The sequence below is a fragment of the Halichoerus grypus genome, chromosome 5 (genome assembly GCF_964656455.1).
Source record: "Halichoerus grypus chromosome 5, mHalGry1.hap1.1, whole genome shotgun sequence".
In the NCBI taxonomy this organism is placed as follows: domain Eukaryota; kingdom Metazoa; phylum Chordata; class Mammalia; order Carnivora; family Phocidae; genus Halichoerus; species Halichoerus grypus.
This window is the reverse complement of record NC_135716.1, coordinates 176,048,658-176,067,386: the sequence shown is the minus strand read 5'-3', so window position 1 is coordinate 176,067,386 and position 18,729 is coordinate 176,048,658. Positions and strand designations below refer to the sequence as shown.

General features: G+C 37.8%; 1 protein-coding gene across 2 annotated transcripts in view; it reads left to right on the top strand.

Moving 5' to 3' along the window:
- SPEN (spen family transcriptional repressor) overlaps positions 1–18,729 on the top strand; it is a 94,914-nt gene that overhangs the window by 24,188 nt on the left and 51,997 nt on the right. For both annotated transcript variants that reach the window (XM_036067041.2, XM_036067040.2), the window contains exons 2-3: positions 3,492–3,812; positions 6,891–7,367. In XM_036067041.2, coding sequence (XP_035922934.2) covers positions 3,492–3,812; positions 6,891–7,367 — 798 coding nt within the window. The remainder of the gene's footprint in view (positions 1–3,491; positions 3,813–6,890; positions 7,368–18,729) is intronic.

The window sequence follows — 18,729 nt, the reverse complement described above, 5'->3', positions numbered from 1 at the left end:
GTATTATTCTTTGGCTAACTGAATTTTTGGTGGGGAGTTGCTTCCCTTTGCTGCTTCCCTCTTTTTTTTTTTTAATTAACTAATTAATTATATTTTATTTTATTTTTTAAAGATTTTATTTATTTGACACAGAGAGAGACAGAGTGAGCACAAGCAGGGGGAGTGGCAGGCAGAGGGAGAGGGAGAAGCAGGCTCCCCACAGAGAAGGGGGAGCCCGATGTGGGACTCAATTCCAGGACTCTGGGATCATGACCTGAGCCGAAGGCAGTCATTTAACCAACTGAGCCACCCAGGCGCCCTAATTTATTTTAGAGAGCGAGCACAAACTCGTGCAGGCATGGGGGAGGGGCAGAGGGAGATGGAGAGAATCTCAGGCAGACTCCCCTCTTGGGGCTCCATTCCACGACCCTGAGATCATGACCTGAGCTGAAATCAAGAATCAGATGCTTAACTGACTGAGCCACCCAGGCGCCCTTCTTTTTTTTAATAGAAAAACCTATGCAGGGGCGCCTGGGTGGCTCAGTTGTTAAGCGTCTGCCTTCAGCTCAGGTCATGATCCCAGGGTCCTGGGATCGAGCCCCACATGGGGCTTCCCTCTCTCTCTGGCCCTGCTTGTGTTCCCTCTCTCGCTGTGTCTCTCTCTGTCAAATAAATAAAAATCTTTAAAAAGAAAAAGAAAAACCTATGCAACCTTCCATTTAGTGATAAACTTTGTAGGTGTGGGTGTGGTAAAATATGCATAATATAACATTCATTTTAACCATTTTTAGGTATACAACTCAGTGGTGTTAAGTACATTCATGGTGTTATATATAACCATTACCACTATCTATTTCTAGAATTTTTTCATCCCATACAGAAATTCTATACCCATTAAGCAATAACTCCCCATTTCCCCATTTGTCTCTGCTCCTCCTAACCTCTATTCTACTTTCTGTCTCTATGAATTTGCCTATTCTAGATACCTCATATAAGTGGAATCATAAACGAATTGTCCTTTTGTGTCTGGCTTATTTCATTTAGGGTGGTGTTTTAAATAATTTTTATCCATGTTGTGTCATATACCAAACTTCGTTTATTTTTATGTCTTAATATACTATCCCATTATACGTATATTTCACATTTTGTTTATTCATTCATTGGTAGACACTAGGGTTGTTTCCATCTTTTGGCTGTTGTAAATAATGCTGCAGTGAACACTGGTGTACACATATCTATTTGAGCCCCAGTTTTCACTTCTTAAGGAGTGGAATTGCTGGATCATATGATAATTCTATGCTTAACTTCTTGAGAAAATGCCAAACTTTTCCACAGTGGCTGCACGATTTTATAGTTCTACTAGATCTGCACTGGATTTCAAATTTTTCTGCATTCTTGTCAATACTTGTTCTTTTCTTCCTTTTTTTTTTTTCTGCCTTAAATAGTCATCCTAGTGGATGTGAAGTGGTATCTCATTGTGGTTTTAATTTGCATTTCCCTAATGACTAATAATTTTAAGCAGATTTTCCTGGGTTTATCTGCCATCTGTGTGTCTTTGTTGAAGTGTTTTGCCTATTTAAAAATGGGTTGAATTATAAGATTTCTTATACTCTGGATACAAGTCCTTTGTCAGATACAGTAGAAGGTATTGTTTAATGTTTGTATGGAAAAAAAAAGAACTATTCCAATTTCTATCAGATTTTTTCCAGATTAAAAAAGATCCTGTCATTAATTCAGTATCAACAAATAGTTTTGTTACTTCTAGTTCAGTTGCCTGATAAAACAGAATTTTAGGATTATGTTTCCCTTGCGAGAGGTATAACTTATACTAGAGAATGTAAAGAGAAAAGTTCTGCTTTCTGATTATGTCAGCTCCAGGAGAAGTGTAAAATTATGATTTTGGTTTGTCAGCAAATAAGAATGCTATATTTAAAATTGCTGTGCCTGCCTTTCTAAAATGCCAGATATAAGTGCATAAAGCATAGTTAACTCCTAATGAAATTCATAGAATTTTCATGACTTTTAAAATTCCAAATCAGTGTATTTCTTACATATATCTTCCAAATATAAAAGGTGCCCTAAAATTTTTCTTTACAGACATATCAAGCATTTTTTTTTAATAAAAATGGGAACATAGGGTCTATCAAAAGATTTTCTCAAATTTATTAATTTAAATGAAAAACAATTTTAAGTGTACCTAAATTATAAATTTTAGTAGTTTTAACCTCCTGGAAAAAACTAAATAGCAGAAAACTGCATTAAAAAATTAGACTGTTGGGGTGCCTGGGTGGCTCAGTTGGTTGGGCGACTGCCTTCGGCTCAGGTCGTGATCCTGGAGTCCCGGGATCGAGTCCCACATCGGGCTCCCTGCTCAGCAGGGAGTCTGCTTCTCCCTCTGACCCTCCCCACTCTCATGCTCTCTCTATCTCATTCTCTCTCTCAAATAAATAAATAAAATCTTAAAAAAAAAATAAAAGACATTTAAAAAAAAAAAAAATTAGACTGTTGGGCACCTGAGTGGCTCAGATGGTTAAGCATCTGCCTTTGGCTCAGGTCATGATCCAGGGTCCTGGGATTGAGTCCTGCATTGCGCTCCCTGCTCAGCAGGGAGCCTGTTTCTCCCTCTGCCTCTCTCTCTCTTTCTCTCTCTGTCTCTCATGAATAAATAAAAATCTTAAAAAAAAAAATTAGACTGTTGGGGCGCCTGGGTGGCTCAGTCGCTTAAGTGTCTGCCTTTGGCTCGGGTCATGATCTCAGGGTCCTGGGATCGAGTCCTGTGGTGGGCTCCATGCTCAGCAGGTAGTCCTCCCTCTGCCCCTCACCCAGCTCATGCTTTCTCTCTCTCGGATAAATAAAATCCTTAAAAAATTATTTTTTTTTAATAGTGTGTTACTTCAAATGGACACACAAAATACTTGGATTTATTTTACCTTCAAGTAAAGATTGTGGAATCATCTCATTTTTTCAGTAAGATCATTTTCACTTAATGAGTTAAATTAAAATGAAATCTGTAAAATAACTGTATTTAGTTATAATTTTCAGTTAAACATTTTTAAAGATTTCTAAGTAACATTGAACGATCTTAGGTTTAGTAACCTTTTTTAGAATGTAAAAATTCATAAAACTTCTGAGAGATTCATTTCAGCTAAGGGTTCTTAAAAGGTGAAAAGTAATTTAGTAAATATTTAAGAAGTGAGAGTAATAAAATGGTTAAAACATTTGTAAATTTTGGGGGACCTGGCTGGCTGGTTCGGTAGAGCATGTGACTCTAGATCTCAGGGCTCATGAGTTCAAGCCCCACATTGGGTGTAGAGCTTACTTTAAAAAAAAATTTGTAAATTTTGCCCCAAGAAAGAAAAATGTGAATGTAAAAGCCATCTTAAGTGTCACTTTGTAACCCCTCCCACATACATAGATAATGTAAATTGTCTAAAAATAAGAAACACATTTTCAAAAACTGTTCTTGGAAAATTATTGTTATGCAACAATAATGTTGGTTTTATTTTTTCCAGATATGGCCGTGTGGAAAGTGTCAAAATTCTCCCCAAGAGGGGATCTGAAGGAGGAGTGGCTGCCTTTGTGGATTTTGTGGACATCAAAAGTGCACAGAAAGCTCACAACTCAGTCAACAAAATGGGAGATAGAGACCTACGCACGGATTATAATGAACCAGGCACCATTCCGAGTGCTGCTCGGGGATTGGATGATACAGTTTCCATAGCATCTCGTAGTAGAGAGGTTTCTGGGTTCAGAGGAGGTGGTGGAGGGCCTGCTTATGGCCCCCCACCATCACTTCATGCACGAGAAGGACGTTATGAGCGGAGACTTGATGGGTAAGTTCCAAGGTTTCTGTAGGCAGGTATTTTGTATTTGATATGGTGAGAAACAGAAACTCATATTTAGGGGCCCCAGATGGATTTAAAGTTTTGGGCATTCTCAATGTTTCCTATTTTGGGTTGGAAACGGAAGTGATTTCTATCCCAGTGGCTGGTATCTTGTGGAATCGTAGAGGATTATTTCCTGCAGCTGGTTGGATATCTACTCCTGAGATATAAAATGGTGGAAGATTTTGTATGGCAGTATCATTTTTGGAGTTACCTGTCTTCTAGAATTAATTATTCCTTCTCTTGGATAATCTGAAGGCCTTCCTTGGATATATCTCTGCTATCTGATGGAGCTATTTGGCTACAGATTTTGTGGTTGTACTATATGGAATATTTCTGGAATATTAGAGCCTACAGATTCTTTTAGAAGTTGATATCTGCTTCTCAATTTTCACTACACAAAGTGTACAAACAAATTGGATTGTCCCCAAAAACCTAGCAGACCATAATGATTCAACCGCTTGGATCCTACAAACAATACTTTAATCTGGAAATCTGTACTTGGATGAAGAAGAGTGAAGGCAATGTTTGATTTTTTCCATTTTGGATCTACACAGTTTCCATGTTGGAATTATACTCCTTGATGGAATGGGAGAAATTTGAGATGATGAATGTTTCTAAATCCTGGAATATAGCCATTCTTTTCTAATTGCTGGAATGTATGGGATGTCATGCAGTCAAGATTCCATTAGCCCAGGGGAAGAGGATTACTATTTTGTTTCTTAAGCAAGTTGCTGTCCAGTTAAAGGTACTTTAGCCTTGAACACATGGTGACGATCAGTTGTGGATACAGCAATCAAAATTGACTGTGCTGGATGGCTACAAAGGTGAACTAATGGGGAGCAACTGTTCCTTCCTCATTTGGTGGAATCGTAGAGGATATTTCCTCTTCTGTCAGCTGCCTGATTCCTACTTAGGGCTGGAAATTTTTATGAATGTGGATGAATTTATAATTGTCTACTATCTCAAGAAAGAAGTCTGGGGGTTTGAGAGTTACAGTTTGTCTGGGACTACTTGCTTCCAGTGGAATTATTTTATCTGGTCACTAAGATTTTTTTTTTCCTTATGGTTCATCTAAATATCATTTGACACCCTTGCCCATTAAGAAGGTGGATTACCCCCATAAGAGGGGCCAAAATTGGGGAAGTTATGTTCACAATTCTCTCCCTAGATTTAATTGGGATTATAGGTCGTGTTTCCACACTTGGAAAAGGTTGGTATGTCCTGACCTGTGTATATTAGCCCCTCTCCTAACCCAAGTCAAACTCTCTCTTTTTTCCCCCCACTAACTCTAGAAGTATTTAGTACTAATAGATGAATCAAAGAATAGCTATTAGATTTCAGCCCTGCTAGTTCTTGTGCCTGCCTTCTGTATCTTCCTAAAATATCAGCTGTAGCAGTAATTCTCCTAGAACTATTGCCTATTGCTTCTGTTGTATCGTTAATAACAGCTTTTACCAATTAACATTTGATAGGGTGCTAAATGAATTATTTGTGAAATTTTCTCTTAAGTCTCAAAGGAAACCCTGTTGTTTGTTAGACGTTGAAATACCTATCCAAATGCCAGAAATGTAGCAAATTTAAAAAGGAGAAAGTTATTTAATACATTTAAATAGGAAAGGTATTACTGAATTTTTTGCCATGCCAGTTGCTTTACATCATAGCAGCAAAAAGCAGAAATAGCCTAGGAAGGTATGGTTGCTACTAAGTGAAGTGGTGGGTGAAAGTGAAGATTAGTGCACAATCTATGTATGTATTGGGGACATAGTATTAGTTGTAAGATTTTTGCCAGATATTCTTCACTGGAAAGATTCTAATTTTTCTGTGTTTTTGATGATTTCTTAATCTTTTGATAGAAGATCTGATCCAAAGATAAGGTTGGGAAGAAACCCAATCTCAAGTTGAGATTCAGGTGATGAAATGGTCTTTTAGGAACTCAGGAAATGAGTTCTGGTTTTCTACAAAAGTAGAAGATGTTAAGATTTCTTTATAGGATTAGAATTGGTTTTCAGTATTAACACATAATTGCATGTGTGTAATTGAACATGCAACAATTTTTTGTAACCGTAGGTTGGCAAATATTCATGTCCTACAGAAATATTTTTTTTTTAGGTTAAACCATTGCTGATAGCAACCTTCGAATGAATATCTTAGTTTCCAAAGTTGGCTGATTTCATCAGAGGCAATTTGATTTTAGCTAAAACCTTTGAGAGTATATTTCCTGTAAACATTAAGTATAGACATTAACAAGTAGAATCATAGTTGTTTTAAAAATTATGTGGAATTTGATAGCACCAGGAGATAAAATAATCTTTATTCTTTAATTGAATTTACCATAGAATAGCATGTGTCAATCCAGTATTTTGATAACTTAAGTTGTCTTTTTATTTTAAGATTCCATTTCTGTTATTAAATGTGATTGGGCACAGCAGTTTACATAATCTGGTAATTTTTATAATTACTCAAGAAGTCGAAAGTTAATGAGAAAAAGTTACACTTAAAATTTTTTTCTGGACTTCTTTGAAAATGCCCTCTTACTGCTGGGACATACATTGCAATAGGGCTTTCATGTCTGTGTTAAAATGTATTATGGAAATTTTGCCTAAAATAAATTTGTCAAGTAAGTAAAAGTTTGGTATATATTTTAATCAGGTGGAAGTATAGAAAACTTTGATATTAAAATGACAGTCCCTTCTTGTTACATTAAACTGCAAATGAAAAGGAGATGGTATATGTATATTTCTGTACATAAGCCAGAAAATCCCTAATAAAAAGAGCATCTGACTTGCAGAACACTAGTCATGAAAGCCCAATATACACAATGGTTGCTCAGCTGTGAAAATAATTTTTGGAGTTAAGTAAAATGTTAAGCTTAGTAGTGTTTGCTTACTAAGTAGGTTAATGCTGTTTAGCAAATGACAGTTGCAAAGACAGACAATGCTGAAATGAATGTTTGCATGACTTGCTTTTAGTTTTGCTTGCCCTTTTCTGATTGAGTAAATATTTTTCCCCCCCTCCTAAATGCAGGGCTTCAGATAACAGGGAGCGTGCTTATGAACATAGTGCCTATGGACACCATGAACGGGGGACGGGAGGATTTGATCGGACAAGACATTACGATCAGGATTACTATAGAGATCCTCGCGAGCGGACTTTACAACATGGGCTCTATTATACTTCTCGGAGTCGAAGTCCAAACCGTTTTGATGCTCATGACCCCCGATACGAACCTAGGGCTCGGGAGCAGTTTACACTGCCCAGTGTGGTACACAGGGATATCTACAGGGATGATATTACCCGGGAGGTACGAGGCAGAAGGCCAGAGCGGAATTACCAGCACAGCAGGAGTCGGTCACCACATTCATCACAGTCTAGAAATCAGTCTCCTCAGAGACTGGCTAGCCAAGCGTCTAGACCTACCAGGTCCCCTAGCGGCAGCGGCTCTAGGAGTAGATCCTCCAGTAGTGACTCAATCAGCAGCAGCAGTAGTACCAGCAGTGACAGGTAGGTTAACAGCTTTTTGTTCTAACAGACGAGCTGTTGAATAAAATGTCACAAATTCTCAACAATTAGTGGTAATGATTTGTAGCATAGTAATATTTTTCAAAGTAAGTAATCTTGGATCATGTATATAACAAGTGAAGAGGCTTTGATTAGTGGGTGGCCATGGAATTCACCATTCTGTCAAGTACCTGCAATTAAGTGATTTGCAAATACTGTTTTGTGCTCCAGATGCTCAATATTAAAATGGCCAAAAGAGTTAGAAAAACGGTAACTTTAACTGAATGAAGTAAATCCTGTGCCGTGGTATCTCTTTAAAGTTTTTAATTTCTTGGGTGTATAATGTTAACTTCTGTTATTTTGGTTGAAAATTCATAAAAGCCTTTTGTTTCAGGATGTATTGGTGAAATATATTGTTGACACGTCTGTCAGTGACTAAATCAACTTTTGGATACATTTTAACTAATTTTAACATCAAGGTGATAGCCAATTTATAAACTTAAGTAGAAAAGCTTTCTTTAAATGTAGGTTGTAACAGCTGTTCACTAAGGCTGAGTGAACTAATTTCATTAGTTGGGAATTTTTTTTACAAAGGAGTTTTATTCTAAAGATAAAAATAATTTGAAGGTAATCTTAACAGCAAACATCTTAGAAGTTTATCACAGATCTAGGTAGATAGTATAGCTTACTCATTTTATAATCTTGGACAAGTTACTTAAGCTGTCTATGCCTCAGCTTTCTCTTTTGTGAGAATCATGCTTTAAAGTTATTGTGAGGATTAAAATGAAAAAATGTCTTTAAGTGCTTAGCTTGATACCCATATATATTAAATGCTGCCTTCAATAATTGCTAGCTATTATTATTACTGTTTCAGTTATTGGTAGTCTTTAACCATTCCTCATTTCCAGTTATTGTTATTCATCCTATTTATGCCAGATATCCTAGTTTGATATTTGGATGGTGTGCATTTTAAATTTATAGGATACAAAATTTTTTGACCTGATTAAAATGCGCAGATTAATGATTTTTGTTTTAGTATTGCCTGCTTAGAATTAATTTAAGAAAAGTAAGTGATCATGTAATTGGGGAAAATTATGTTCTGGCTCCAGTGTTGTAGCTCTGTGACATCGATGAAAACCCTTAACCTCTCGTGAATTTATTTGATATATTGACAAGGTTCATTTGAACTCTATAAGCTGATTATAAAGTCTTGTCATGTCCTGTCTCCTACATAGAATTAAGATACTCAAGTTTTAGTCCTTTTTCCCTAAACCTACCTCATTAAAGGGATACAGTAGCATTCCATTGTGTCAAAACTTACTGAAAAGCCAACCAGTTGTGGAAGTGTTGAAATTGGAGAAACATGATACAGGGCCTTCAGGATGGCATTGTACTTCGGTGGGAGTGATAGTGGTTTGGGATCTGGCTCTTAGCATGTGGGCTCACAAACTTGAACCCAGAGGCCATCTGATTAATTTGATGGAGCTGATCACTGTTTATGTAAGCTAAAGGAACAGTTATATGCTTCTGAATATTTAAAGTCAGAGAGATAACTGCCACAAAGGCAGAATAAGCTTAGAAAATGTACACGGGGACTGAATTACAGTTGTTAAAGATATTTCCTCTTCTGTCAGCTACCTGATTCATGCTTAGCGCTGGAAGTTTTTATGATTTAGGGCTATAAAGGCTATTATGTAGGCCTTTAACAAGAAGAGCTGAATTTTAGCCAGGCAGGGAACATTGTGGGTTGAAGGAACAACCTTAAAGGATACAAATGGAAGAATGTTTTGTGAAAAGCACATAATTTAGAATGACTTAACATTGATAATGATTTTGGGTTTGGTTCTTTATGCAGAGATGAGTGGTTGAAAGATTTTGAGAAGGGAGATAGTTTGAGATCTGTGCTTTAGAAGGGCATCTGGTGACTTAGGAAAGACCGAGATTGTGGTGAGGAGGCTATTTCAGTAGCTTGGAGAAGGAAGTCTTGGACTCTGAGAATGCCTAACTTGGGACAGGTGGAAGAGACATTATGTTAATAATCAGATTATATTGATTTGTGAGAAACAGGTGAACTTTCTGGAGATGGGACTGAGTGACAGGCCTTTGAGTGCTATCCTCTAAGAACAGGACCAGGTCTTCCTTTGTGCACACCATAGAGCCTAGCATATTGTTTTTCTCACAGTACATGTTCAATAAATAGTTGAAACACTTAGATACATTTCTTAGTTAACACAACGGATAAAACAAAAGTAATGTAAATATTAACTAAAAGATTTGGTCGTTACATATTATTGAAGCAAGTACAAGGAAAAAAAATCTTTTGGTGGGCAGAGCATACCCATTATCCCTCGGTTCAGCCTCCCTTTTATCAGATGTCCTCTTTTCCTTTACTATTACGTTGACCTCAGAGTGTAATATTTTGAGATGTTATATAGATTCAGAATGTTCAATTTCCTTTTGGAGGAAATAAGTTCTTTTTTGTAATCTTTAAAGCTTTATGACTGTGAAACTATGACCTTCCAAGTTTTTAAAAAATGTTTCAAATTAGCATCTTATAGTAGATAAAATATAGCTTCGTTCTAGCTATATAGTATAGCTATATAGTATTCTGTCTGCATGACTGACTGGGAAGTTAATCACCCTCCATCCCCCTTAATTGTTGGAGCTTTGGTGAACAGATTCCTAGCAGTGCATTTCCAATGAGTAAACATGGGATTGATAGCATGATAGCATTCTGGTTGTGAACTCTTTATAAATGACACACTTACAGTTTCTGCGTAACTGTTCTCAGTATTTAACTGGTGAGAACTGGGACTTAATGGTATAAACTTTCCTGTGTGCAGCCCTGTGGTGCTGTATGTCTCTTTCTCTGTCATGGTTTAGGGAGTCACTTTTCCTTTCAACAGAAAATTTTAAATGCATATATTCCATAAAAGTATTTATTTTAGGGGCGCCTGGGTGGCTCAGTTGGTTAAGCGACTGCCTTTGGCTCAGGTCATGATCCTGGAGTCCCGGGATCGAGTCCTGCATTGGGCTCCCTGCTCAGCAGGGAGTCTGCTTCTCCTTCTGACCCTCCCCCCTCTCATGTTCTCTCTCTCTCTCTCTCATTCTCTCTCTCAAATAAATAAATAAAATCTTTAAAAAAAAAAAAAAAGGTATTTATTTTAAAAGCCCTGATTTTGAACATACTGTATTTCTGTAGTTTCCTATCATTGGGTTTCTTTTTCCTGTCACGTTAATGAATTTTCTGTAATACAGGTTAAAGGAATTTAATTTATTGAATTTAAATTAGTTCATAAACTTTCCCGATATCTTAAAGTAGTTTTTGACTGTGCTTTGTTTCTCAGTTGTTTACTTTGATCACACCCAAAGATGATTGGGCTGGCTTAGGGTCCCTGAACTTGGATGGGGAAAATTACATCTTTTCACTAGTAACCTGTAACTGAAATTAAGTATTGCCTCCCATTATTAAAGTAGGCAACAAAAAACAGTAGTATTGACAGTATGAGTTACTTTGTTACCAGTATAAATCCACAGGTAATTTATTATAGTTGCAGATATCTCACAATGGGGTTTCTAGTCATTACTGGGAAGTAGTTAATTAAACTCAATGTTTTAAGTATTGTAATTTAATGTTAATGAAAACATATCACAAAAATTTAAATATTTTAATAACTGCATCAATATAATTGGTTTCCCTTTTATTCCTATTTATTTTACTTTATGCATTTAGAAACATTATTCTGGAAAGTGGTGCATAGACTTCACCAGACTGCTGAAAAGATATCCTGGCCGTCCTTGATTTTATACTCAATAGAGGTTTACTGAATGAATGGGCGGGGGGGAAATGGATGAAAGGGGGTAAAGGGAGAGAGTTAAGATTTGGATAATCCTAAACCTGTTCTTATTCTATTCCCTCCTATTCAATAGGTTACTTCTCTAAATCTCTTTTTAGTCTAAAGTTGACTTTTGAGTTTACATTCAGCCATCTAGTTAACAAATACTGTTTTTGTGTGTACCAAATTTATGGAGTAAGATAGGTTGTATGGAGCCCCAAGAATAGAACCAGTTTATTTATTTTTATTATTTTTTTAAGTTTATTATTATTTTTTTGTAATCTCTACATCCAGTGTGGGGCTTGAACTCTTGACCCCGTGATCAAGAGTTGGATGCTCTTCTGAGCCAGCCAGGCACCCCAAGAATAGAAGTAGTTTAAACATTTGCAATGGCTAAGCCAAAATAGAAAAACTACATATTTGTCTAATTAAGAGCTAACATGTATTTATATTAATCTTGGTGTCTATGGCTAGTGCATCTTTCCAGCTTTCCAAAAGCAGCTTCATCTCCCTTAAAAGCTTTCTGGGCTATGGTCATCCTTTTCTTTTTCGTTCTTCTGAACCCTTTTGGCTTGTCTGTCTAAATATGTCTGGTAACTACAGATTGTTTTTCTCACAAAAATAGGTCTTTAGGTGGAAGCAAAATGAATGTAGTAATAAGCAAGGGTAACTACATGAAAATAACTGTAGTAAGTGACATTTCATTGTCTCTTTGTGACTTTTGGTAAGCCATGTGGCATTAAATCATGCTTAGTTACCCGTTTGAATAAATCAGAATTTCTTTTCTTTTTTTGGGGGGGGGGAGCGAGCAAGAGAGAGCACATGTGAGCCTGGGGAGGGGCAGAGGGAGAAGGAGATAGAATCTCAAGCAGACTCTCCACTAAGTTTGGAGCCCAGTGTGGGTCTCAGTCTCGCAACCCTGAGATCTTGACCTGATCTGAAATCAAGAGTTGGACACTTAACCAACTTGAGCCACCCAGGCACCCTGAATCAGAGTTTAGAGCAAGCTTTCTACATACAGATTTTTAAAATTAGAATAAGTTGATTTAGAAAATATTTGATGAAATTTCATGTGTTTTTTGGTATAGTTAATTATATTACTAGAATTTCTTTTATACTGTCATGATTGGAAGATTTTTTTTAAAGTAGGCTCCATGCCCAATGTGGGATTTAAACTCATGACCCAGAGCTCAAGAGTTGTATGCTCTACCGATTGAGCAGCCAGGGGCCCCCATAATTGGAAGATTTAAGGAAGAAGCTTGGGGACAGGGGAGAGAGAGACAGACATTCTCTTTTTCTTACTTCCAGGGCAGGAAAACTGACATTTGAAATAGCCTTTGTGGTGTTTATTTAAAGTAACAAGAAAAGCATATGGATCTTCAAGCAATCAACTTTTCAGCACTGATGCTCTATTAAGATGTGGTGTGATTTATGCAAAGGCCCATCTCTTGTTTAATGTCTTAGCTTTGCAGTTGGAATACTTTACTTCTTATTGAAAGGGAAGTGAAAAATAGTTTTTTGGGGGGGGCACCTGGGTGGCTCAGTCATTAAGCGTCTGCCTTTGGCTCACGTCATGATCCCAGGGTCCTGGGATCAAGCCCCGCATCGGACTCCATGCTTGGCGGGAAGCCTGCTTCTCCCTCTACCACTCCCCCTGCTTGTGTTCCCTCTCTCACTGTGTCTCTCTGTCAAATAAATAAATAAAATCTTTAAAAAAAAAAAAAATTATATATATAAAAAAAGAAAAATTTTTTTTAATTTTATTTGAGAGACAGAGAGACCAATCTAGAGAGAACATGAGTGGAGGAGGGAGGGACAGAGGGAAAGGGAGAAGCAGGCTCCCCGCTGAGCAGGGAGCCCGATGTGGGGCTCCATCCCAGGATTCCGGGATAATGACCCGAGTGAAAGGCAGATGCTTAACTGACTGAGCCACCCAAACGCCCCTGAAAAATACTTCTTATTGCTAGTATTATTTGTAGAACTTGTTTGTATATTTCTTTTATATTTTTTTAGTAAATTATATCAAAGTTGACCATAGCCCTACTCATTTTTTTTAATGATAGACCATTTAACATTATTTTACCTGAATTATATTTAAACAGTAATTAGCATCTTGAGCAGATCCTGGATTTTTACAACAGATAATAGTTAAAAGGAATCTAATGGACATATTTTTTCTGTAAAGATCAGTTCTGCTAGTTATTTTGTGAACAATCAAGACATTATAGATTATAGTTTCTTAGAGGGGGAATTTTATTCAAATAACCTTTTGTCTATGATTTCAAGAGGAGGTTTGCAGTTATTTATTTAAGGAGAGAGAACTTACTTTCAGGTTCATGTAGAAAATTTTCCAGGCAACCCTCTCAGGTCGTCTCCCTCTTTGGGAGCTTTGTACTATTGCTCATTAAACTTTGCTTTACTGTCACTCAATTTAAAAAGAAAAAAAAAAAGAAAATTTTCCAAAATTGCTGTCATCTTGCAGGCTTGTGAAAGATTATGGATGAGGCTGATAAGGTGAGAGGGAAGCCTTTGGGATTGGTGGTGTTACATGTATCACATGTACCTTCCATTTCTCTTATTTTACAAGTATGCTTATTTAGAATGTTGATTTGGGGAAGGAACACTCATTTTATTACCTGACTATCCAGTTTGCCATGATATATATAATGTGCTGGAAACTGTCAGATATGGAAGTAGTTTTAATACATATATGAAGTAAAAGTGGTTTTTTTTTGAAGATTTTATTTTATTTTTTTAAGATTTTATTTGTTTGGGGGCGCCTGGGTGGCTCAGTTGGTTAAGCGTCTGCCTTCGGCTCAGGTCATGATCCTGGAGTCCCAGGATCGCATCCCGCATCGGGCTCCCTGCTCAGCGGGGAGTCTGCTTCTCCCTCTGACCCTTCTCTCTCTCTCAAATAAATAAATAAAAAATCTTAAAAAAAAAAAAAAAGATTTTGTTTGAAGGATGCCTGGTGGCTCAGTCGGTTAAGCATCTGTCTTCGGCTCAGGTCATGATCCCAGGGTTCTGGGATCAAGTCTTACATCAGGCTCCCTGCTCAGTGGAGAGTCTGCTGCTACTTCTGCATGCTGCTCCCCCTGCTTGTGCTCTCTCGCTCTCTCTCTGACAAGTAACTAAATAAAATCTTTATTTAAAAAAAAAAAAAGATTTTATTTGTTTGAGACAGAAAGGGAGGACATGAGAGGGGGGAGAGGGGCAGAGGGAGAGGAAGAGCGAGAAGCAGACTCCCCACTGAACAGGGAGCCCAACATGGGGCTTGATCCCAGGACCCTGGGATCATGACCTGAGCTGAAGGCAGATGCTTAACAGAATGAGCCACCCAGGCGCTCCTAAAGATTTTATTTTTAAGTAACCTCTACACCCACATGGGGCTCAAACTCATGACCCTGAGATCAAGAGTCACGTGCTCCACTGACTGAGCCAGCCAGGTGCCCCAAAAGTCAGTTTTCTTAAGTGTTAAAGGAATTAATAATCAGCAGTTTGTTGGTGATTGTTGTAATGTTTATTTTTTTTTAAAAGATTTATTTATTTATTTTAGAGAGCAAGCATGAGCAGGGGGAGGGGCAGAGGGAGAGGCAGAAGCAGACTCCCCGCTGAGCAAGGAGCCCCACACGGGCCAGATCCCACGACCCTGAGACCATGATCCGAGCTGAAATCAAGAGTTGGACGCTCAACTGACTGAGCCACCCAGCCGCCCCTATTGTAATGTTTAATCATAAAAACACATTTGTCTGAGTTTTTAATCCTCAAAAATGATGTCTTGTCTATAATAACAAATAGGCAAGTAGTTTCTGGATTTAGTTGGAAATAAAATTTGGTTCTGTTGGACTGTGATTCCTTATTCTGAGATATATTTAGGGGCACAAAAATAGAAAAAAAATTTTTTTAAAGATTTTATTTATTTATTTTACAGAGAGAGACATAGCAAGAGAGGGAACACAGGCAAGGGGACTGGTAGAGGGAGAAGCAGGCTTCCTGCAGAGCAGGGAGCCCGATGTGGGGCTCGATCCCAGGATCCTGGGATCATGACCTGAGCCGAAGGCAGATGCCCAATGACTGAGCCACCCAGGCGCCCCTAGAAGAAATTTTTTTAACAGAAGAAAGTCACTACCACTACAAGTAATGCCTTTTCATCTCAGGGAAAAAATGATAACAACAAATCAAACCATATTTGGGAAATTGGTGTTTAGAAACCATGATTTTTTCCCCCTAGCTCTTTTGTTTGTAGCTGTGTAGGATTGAAGTGAGAGTAGAAATTAAGTTGGTTTTATTGCATAATACCAACCTTTCTCCTCTTTGCTACTCTTTATACCTGTCAGTTTGAGATGATCACTTAAATTGAAAATAGATTTTTTTGTTCTTTGAGTGTGTAAAGAGAAGATACCTATGCACAGAAACCATTGAAACATAAACTATGCCAACTAAAATGTAAAAATAGATGATTAGATGTTTATTGATTTGGGGATAACTGGTGAAGTATGTTTTGGGAGCGTTCAGAGGACTTTGAAGGAGGAACAGTAGAGGTTTATCTAAGCCTTTAAGAAGCCAAAGTTAAGGATAATAAATATTATTAGGAGGGATGTTTCTTTATCTTTTGCCCCTTATAAAATGAAAATATTTGCACGCTTATTTTAAGTCTAAGTAAAATACCATTTTAATGCATTTTAAATAGCTGATTTATTTCTGGGTTTCACAACCATTCTTAGCCTGTTTTATTATTTTGCACTTCTGCCTCCTTTTTACTTTTTTAGACAGCTGAAATTATCTTAGATTTTAAAAGGAAGACTGTCTTGCTGAAAGTCAGTATTGTAAATAAAATGTATTCATTGCTCTATTTCCAACCATTAAATAAAGGTTTGTTTTTTTGTTTTTTTTTTTTAAAGATTTTATTTATTTGTTTGAGAGAGAGAGGGAGAGAGCACAAGAGGGAGGAGGGTCAGAGGGAGAAGCAGACTCCCTGCTGAGCAGGGAGTCCGATGCGGGACTCGATCCCAGGACTCCAGGATCATGACCTGAGCTGAAGGCAGTCGTTTAACCAACTGAGCCAGGTGCCCCATTAAATAAAGTTTTTATCTTGAAATTTGCAACTCTTATTTGTGATGAAATTAAATAAAAGCCACCTGGTGGTTTCATTGACTTTATGACTATTCTCCTTGAAATATTGGTATCTAAGTTCTCTTTTTTGTTTCATAGAAAATTTATTTTTTCTCTTTTATTGAAGTACAGTTGACAGGTATCAAAGTTCTTTAAAAAGCTACCCACTTGGAGGGAGAAGGGTTAGGGGGGAAAACGAGAACAGCAAGCAAATTAGTGTGTCTGCAATCCTGGAGAAAACTATTAGATTTAAAATATACAAAGCCTCCCCATATTTTGAGTAGCTCCCTTAAATACCATACTTTCCAGAAGATTGAACATTTGTTCATTCCCTCTTAAATCAGTTTTGGGGCTGTTGAGCAGCATGGAATAAGTGTTTGGCAGTGTGTGCTTTGGAGGGTACACCCCGATGAATGTGTGTGTGTGTAATTATGTATCTATATGTGTGTTTATGTATATATGTATTAGTAGTATCTTTTTCCATTCCCACCAGCAGTTGAAGAGTCTATATTTTTGAATTTTATTTTGGAGGCAATAAGCTACACAACCTTCTGTCTTTTGGAGTCATATTAGCTAGCCAAGCCTTTTTAATGCTAAATATGGAAAATGGAGGTGTTTGCTTTCTGATTACTCTGATGGGCTTAACTTCCATTGTGGAGATCTATAAGTAGATCGATTTCCTTTCTGGTTTTCCTCTTTTTGTCAAGTACAAGCATTTCAGGAAGGCTTTCCATAGGTAATAGGTGGTGTCAGCATTAGGGTTCTGTATGGAATAGGCAGTTTTGGAAACAAGTGCTAGGCTGATCCATATTTGCTCTGTACTGGAGAATCTGGCTTTCACTTGAGATTCCCTGCTGCTAGGGAAATGAGAACAAGGTAGACTTAATGCGGAGAGCAAATGAGGAGAACTCATTGTATGCTGCCTCGGCAGCCAGTGTGTCTGAATATTGTGGGGAAAGCTAAGAATTGCTTGTTTGTGAGTCAAACCAGCCTAAACTGGAATCATCCAGTTTGAGTTGGCCGCTTGCCACCTCCCAGAGGCTTCCTTATTTTGCCAGAGTTTCTGCCCAGCCCTCAGCCCAGGGGGTGGGGCGGGGACCAGGCAGGCGACTGCGCTGGGACTGGACAGGCAGTGGGGAGGAGCGGGCTGTGGAGTGGCTGCCGGTTAACCCCGGTTCGTTCCTAGGGGGAGGCATTTCAGATACAGTAAGTTTAAGACTAGAAGCTGGTGTGAACTCTATTTCCAGTGCATCTTTACTCTATTACTCCCTTGCTTTCCCTGTAACTTTTTGTTTTCTGTCCTTTAAAAGCCAAGGCTTGAAAAACAGTGTCTGGCATACCATTGTTTGGATGCATAATAACATGGTTTGCACTTGGTGATAATTTACTACCAAAAATTTGGGGTGCCTGGATGGCTCGTCAGTTGAGTCTCGTATTCTTGATTGATTTCGGCTCAGGTCTTTGATCTCGGGATCATGAGATCCAGCCCCATGGCTCCACCCTCAGCCCAGAGTCTTCTGGAGATTGTCTCTCTGCCCCTCCCCCCGCTTATGCTCTCCTTCCCTCCCTCTCTCTCAAATAAATTTTTAAAATCTTTTTTTTATTTTGTTTTTTTAAAGATTTTATTTATTTATTTGACAGAGAGAGACACAGCGAGAGAGGGACACAAGCAAGGGGAGTGGGAGAGGGAGAAGCAGGCTTCCCGCGGAGCAGGGAGCCCGATGCGGGGCTCGATCCCAGGACCCTGGGATCATGACCTGAGCCGAAGGCAGACGCTTAACGACTGAGCCACCCAGGTGCCCCAAAATCTTTAAAAAAAAGAATTTATTATCAAAAATTTAATTTCCAAAGTTCCCCAGGAATTTTGCTTTTAGTTAAATTAGTGTTTTTGAGGTGACAAACTGTCCCTCCCTTACCCTTTTTCATTCTTTCCATTTAGGTTGTGCAGGGGTTTGTTTTGGTTTGATCTTAAATGGAAGAAATGAAAATAGAGTTGGGGGTAAACTTGTGACTCCGTGTCTTGTGAGTTTTAATCTTGAAGTAAATTTTTTTTTGAAGTGGATTTTTTTTAAACGTTGCTTTCAAATTAACAAAAAGTAATTCAGATTAAAATCCTAAACAACAAATTTTAAAATAAAAAAAAACTGTCCTGAATTTTGTTTAACTTGGAGGCAAACTCTTAAAAAAAAAAAAAATTATGCTTAAATTGCAAATTGTTAGTGTCATGGCTACTTTGTGCATATAAAGAACCTCTTAGCTTTCTTTGAGAAATAAGGGAATTAAGTGATTAAACATGGCCTAATTCCTGATCAGAGAATACCCAGAAGTCACTAAGCCACAAATAAAAGAGTACATTTATTTTTGTCTTTGTGGATGCCAGGGCTGTATAGAAAATGGAAATTTCCATAACCTTGCTT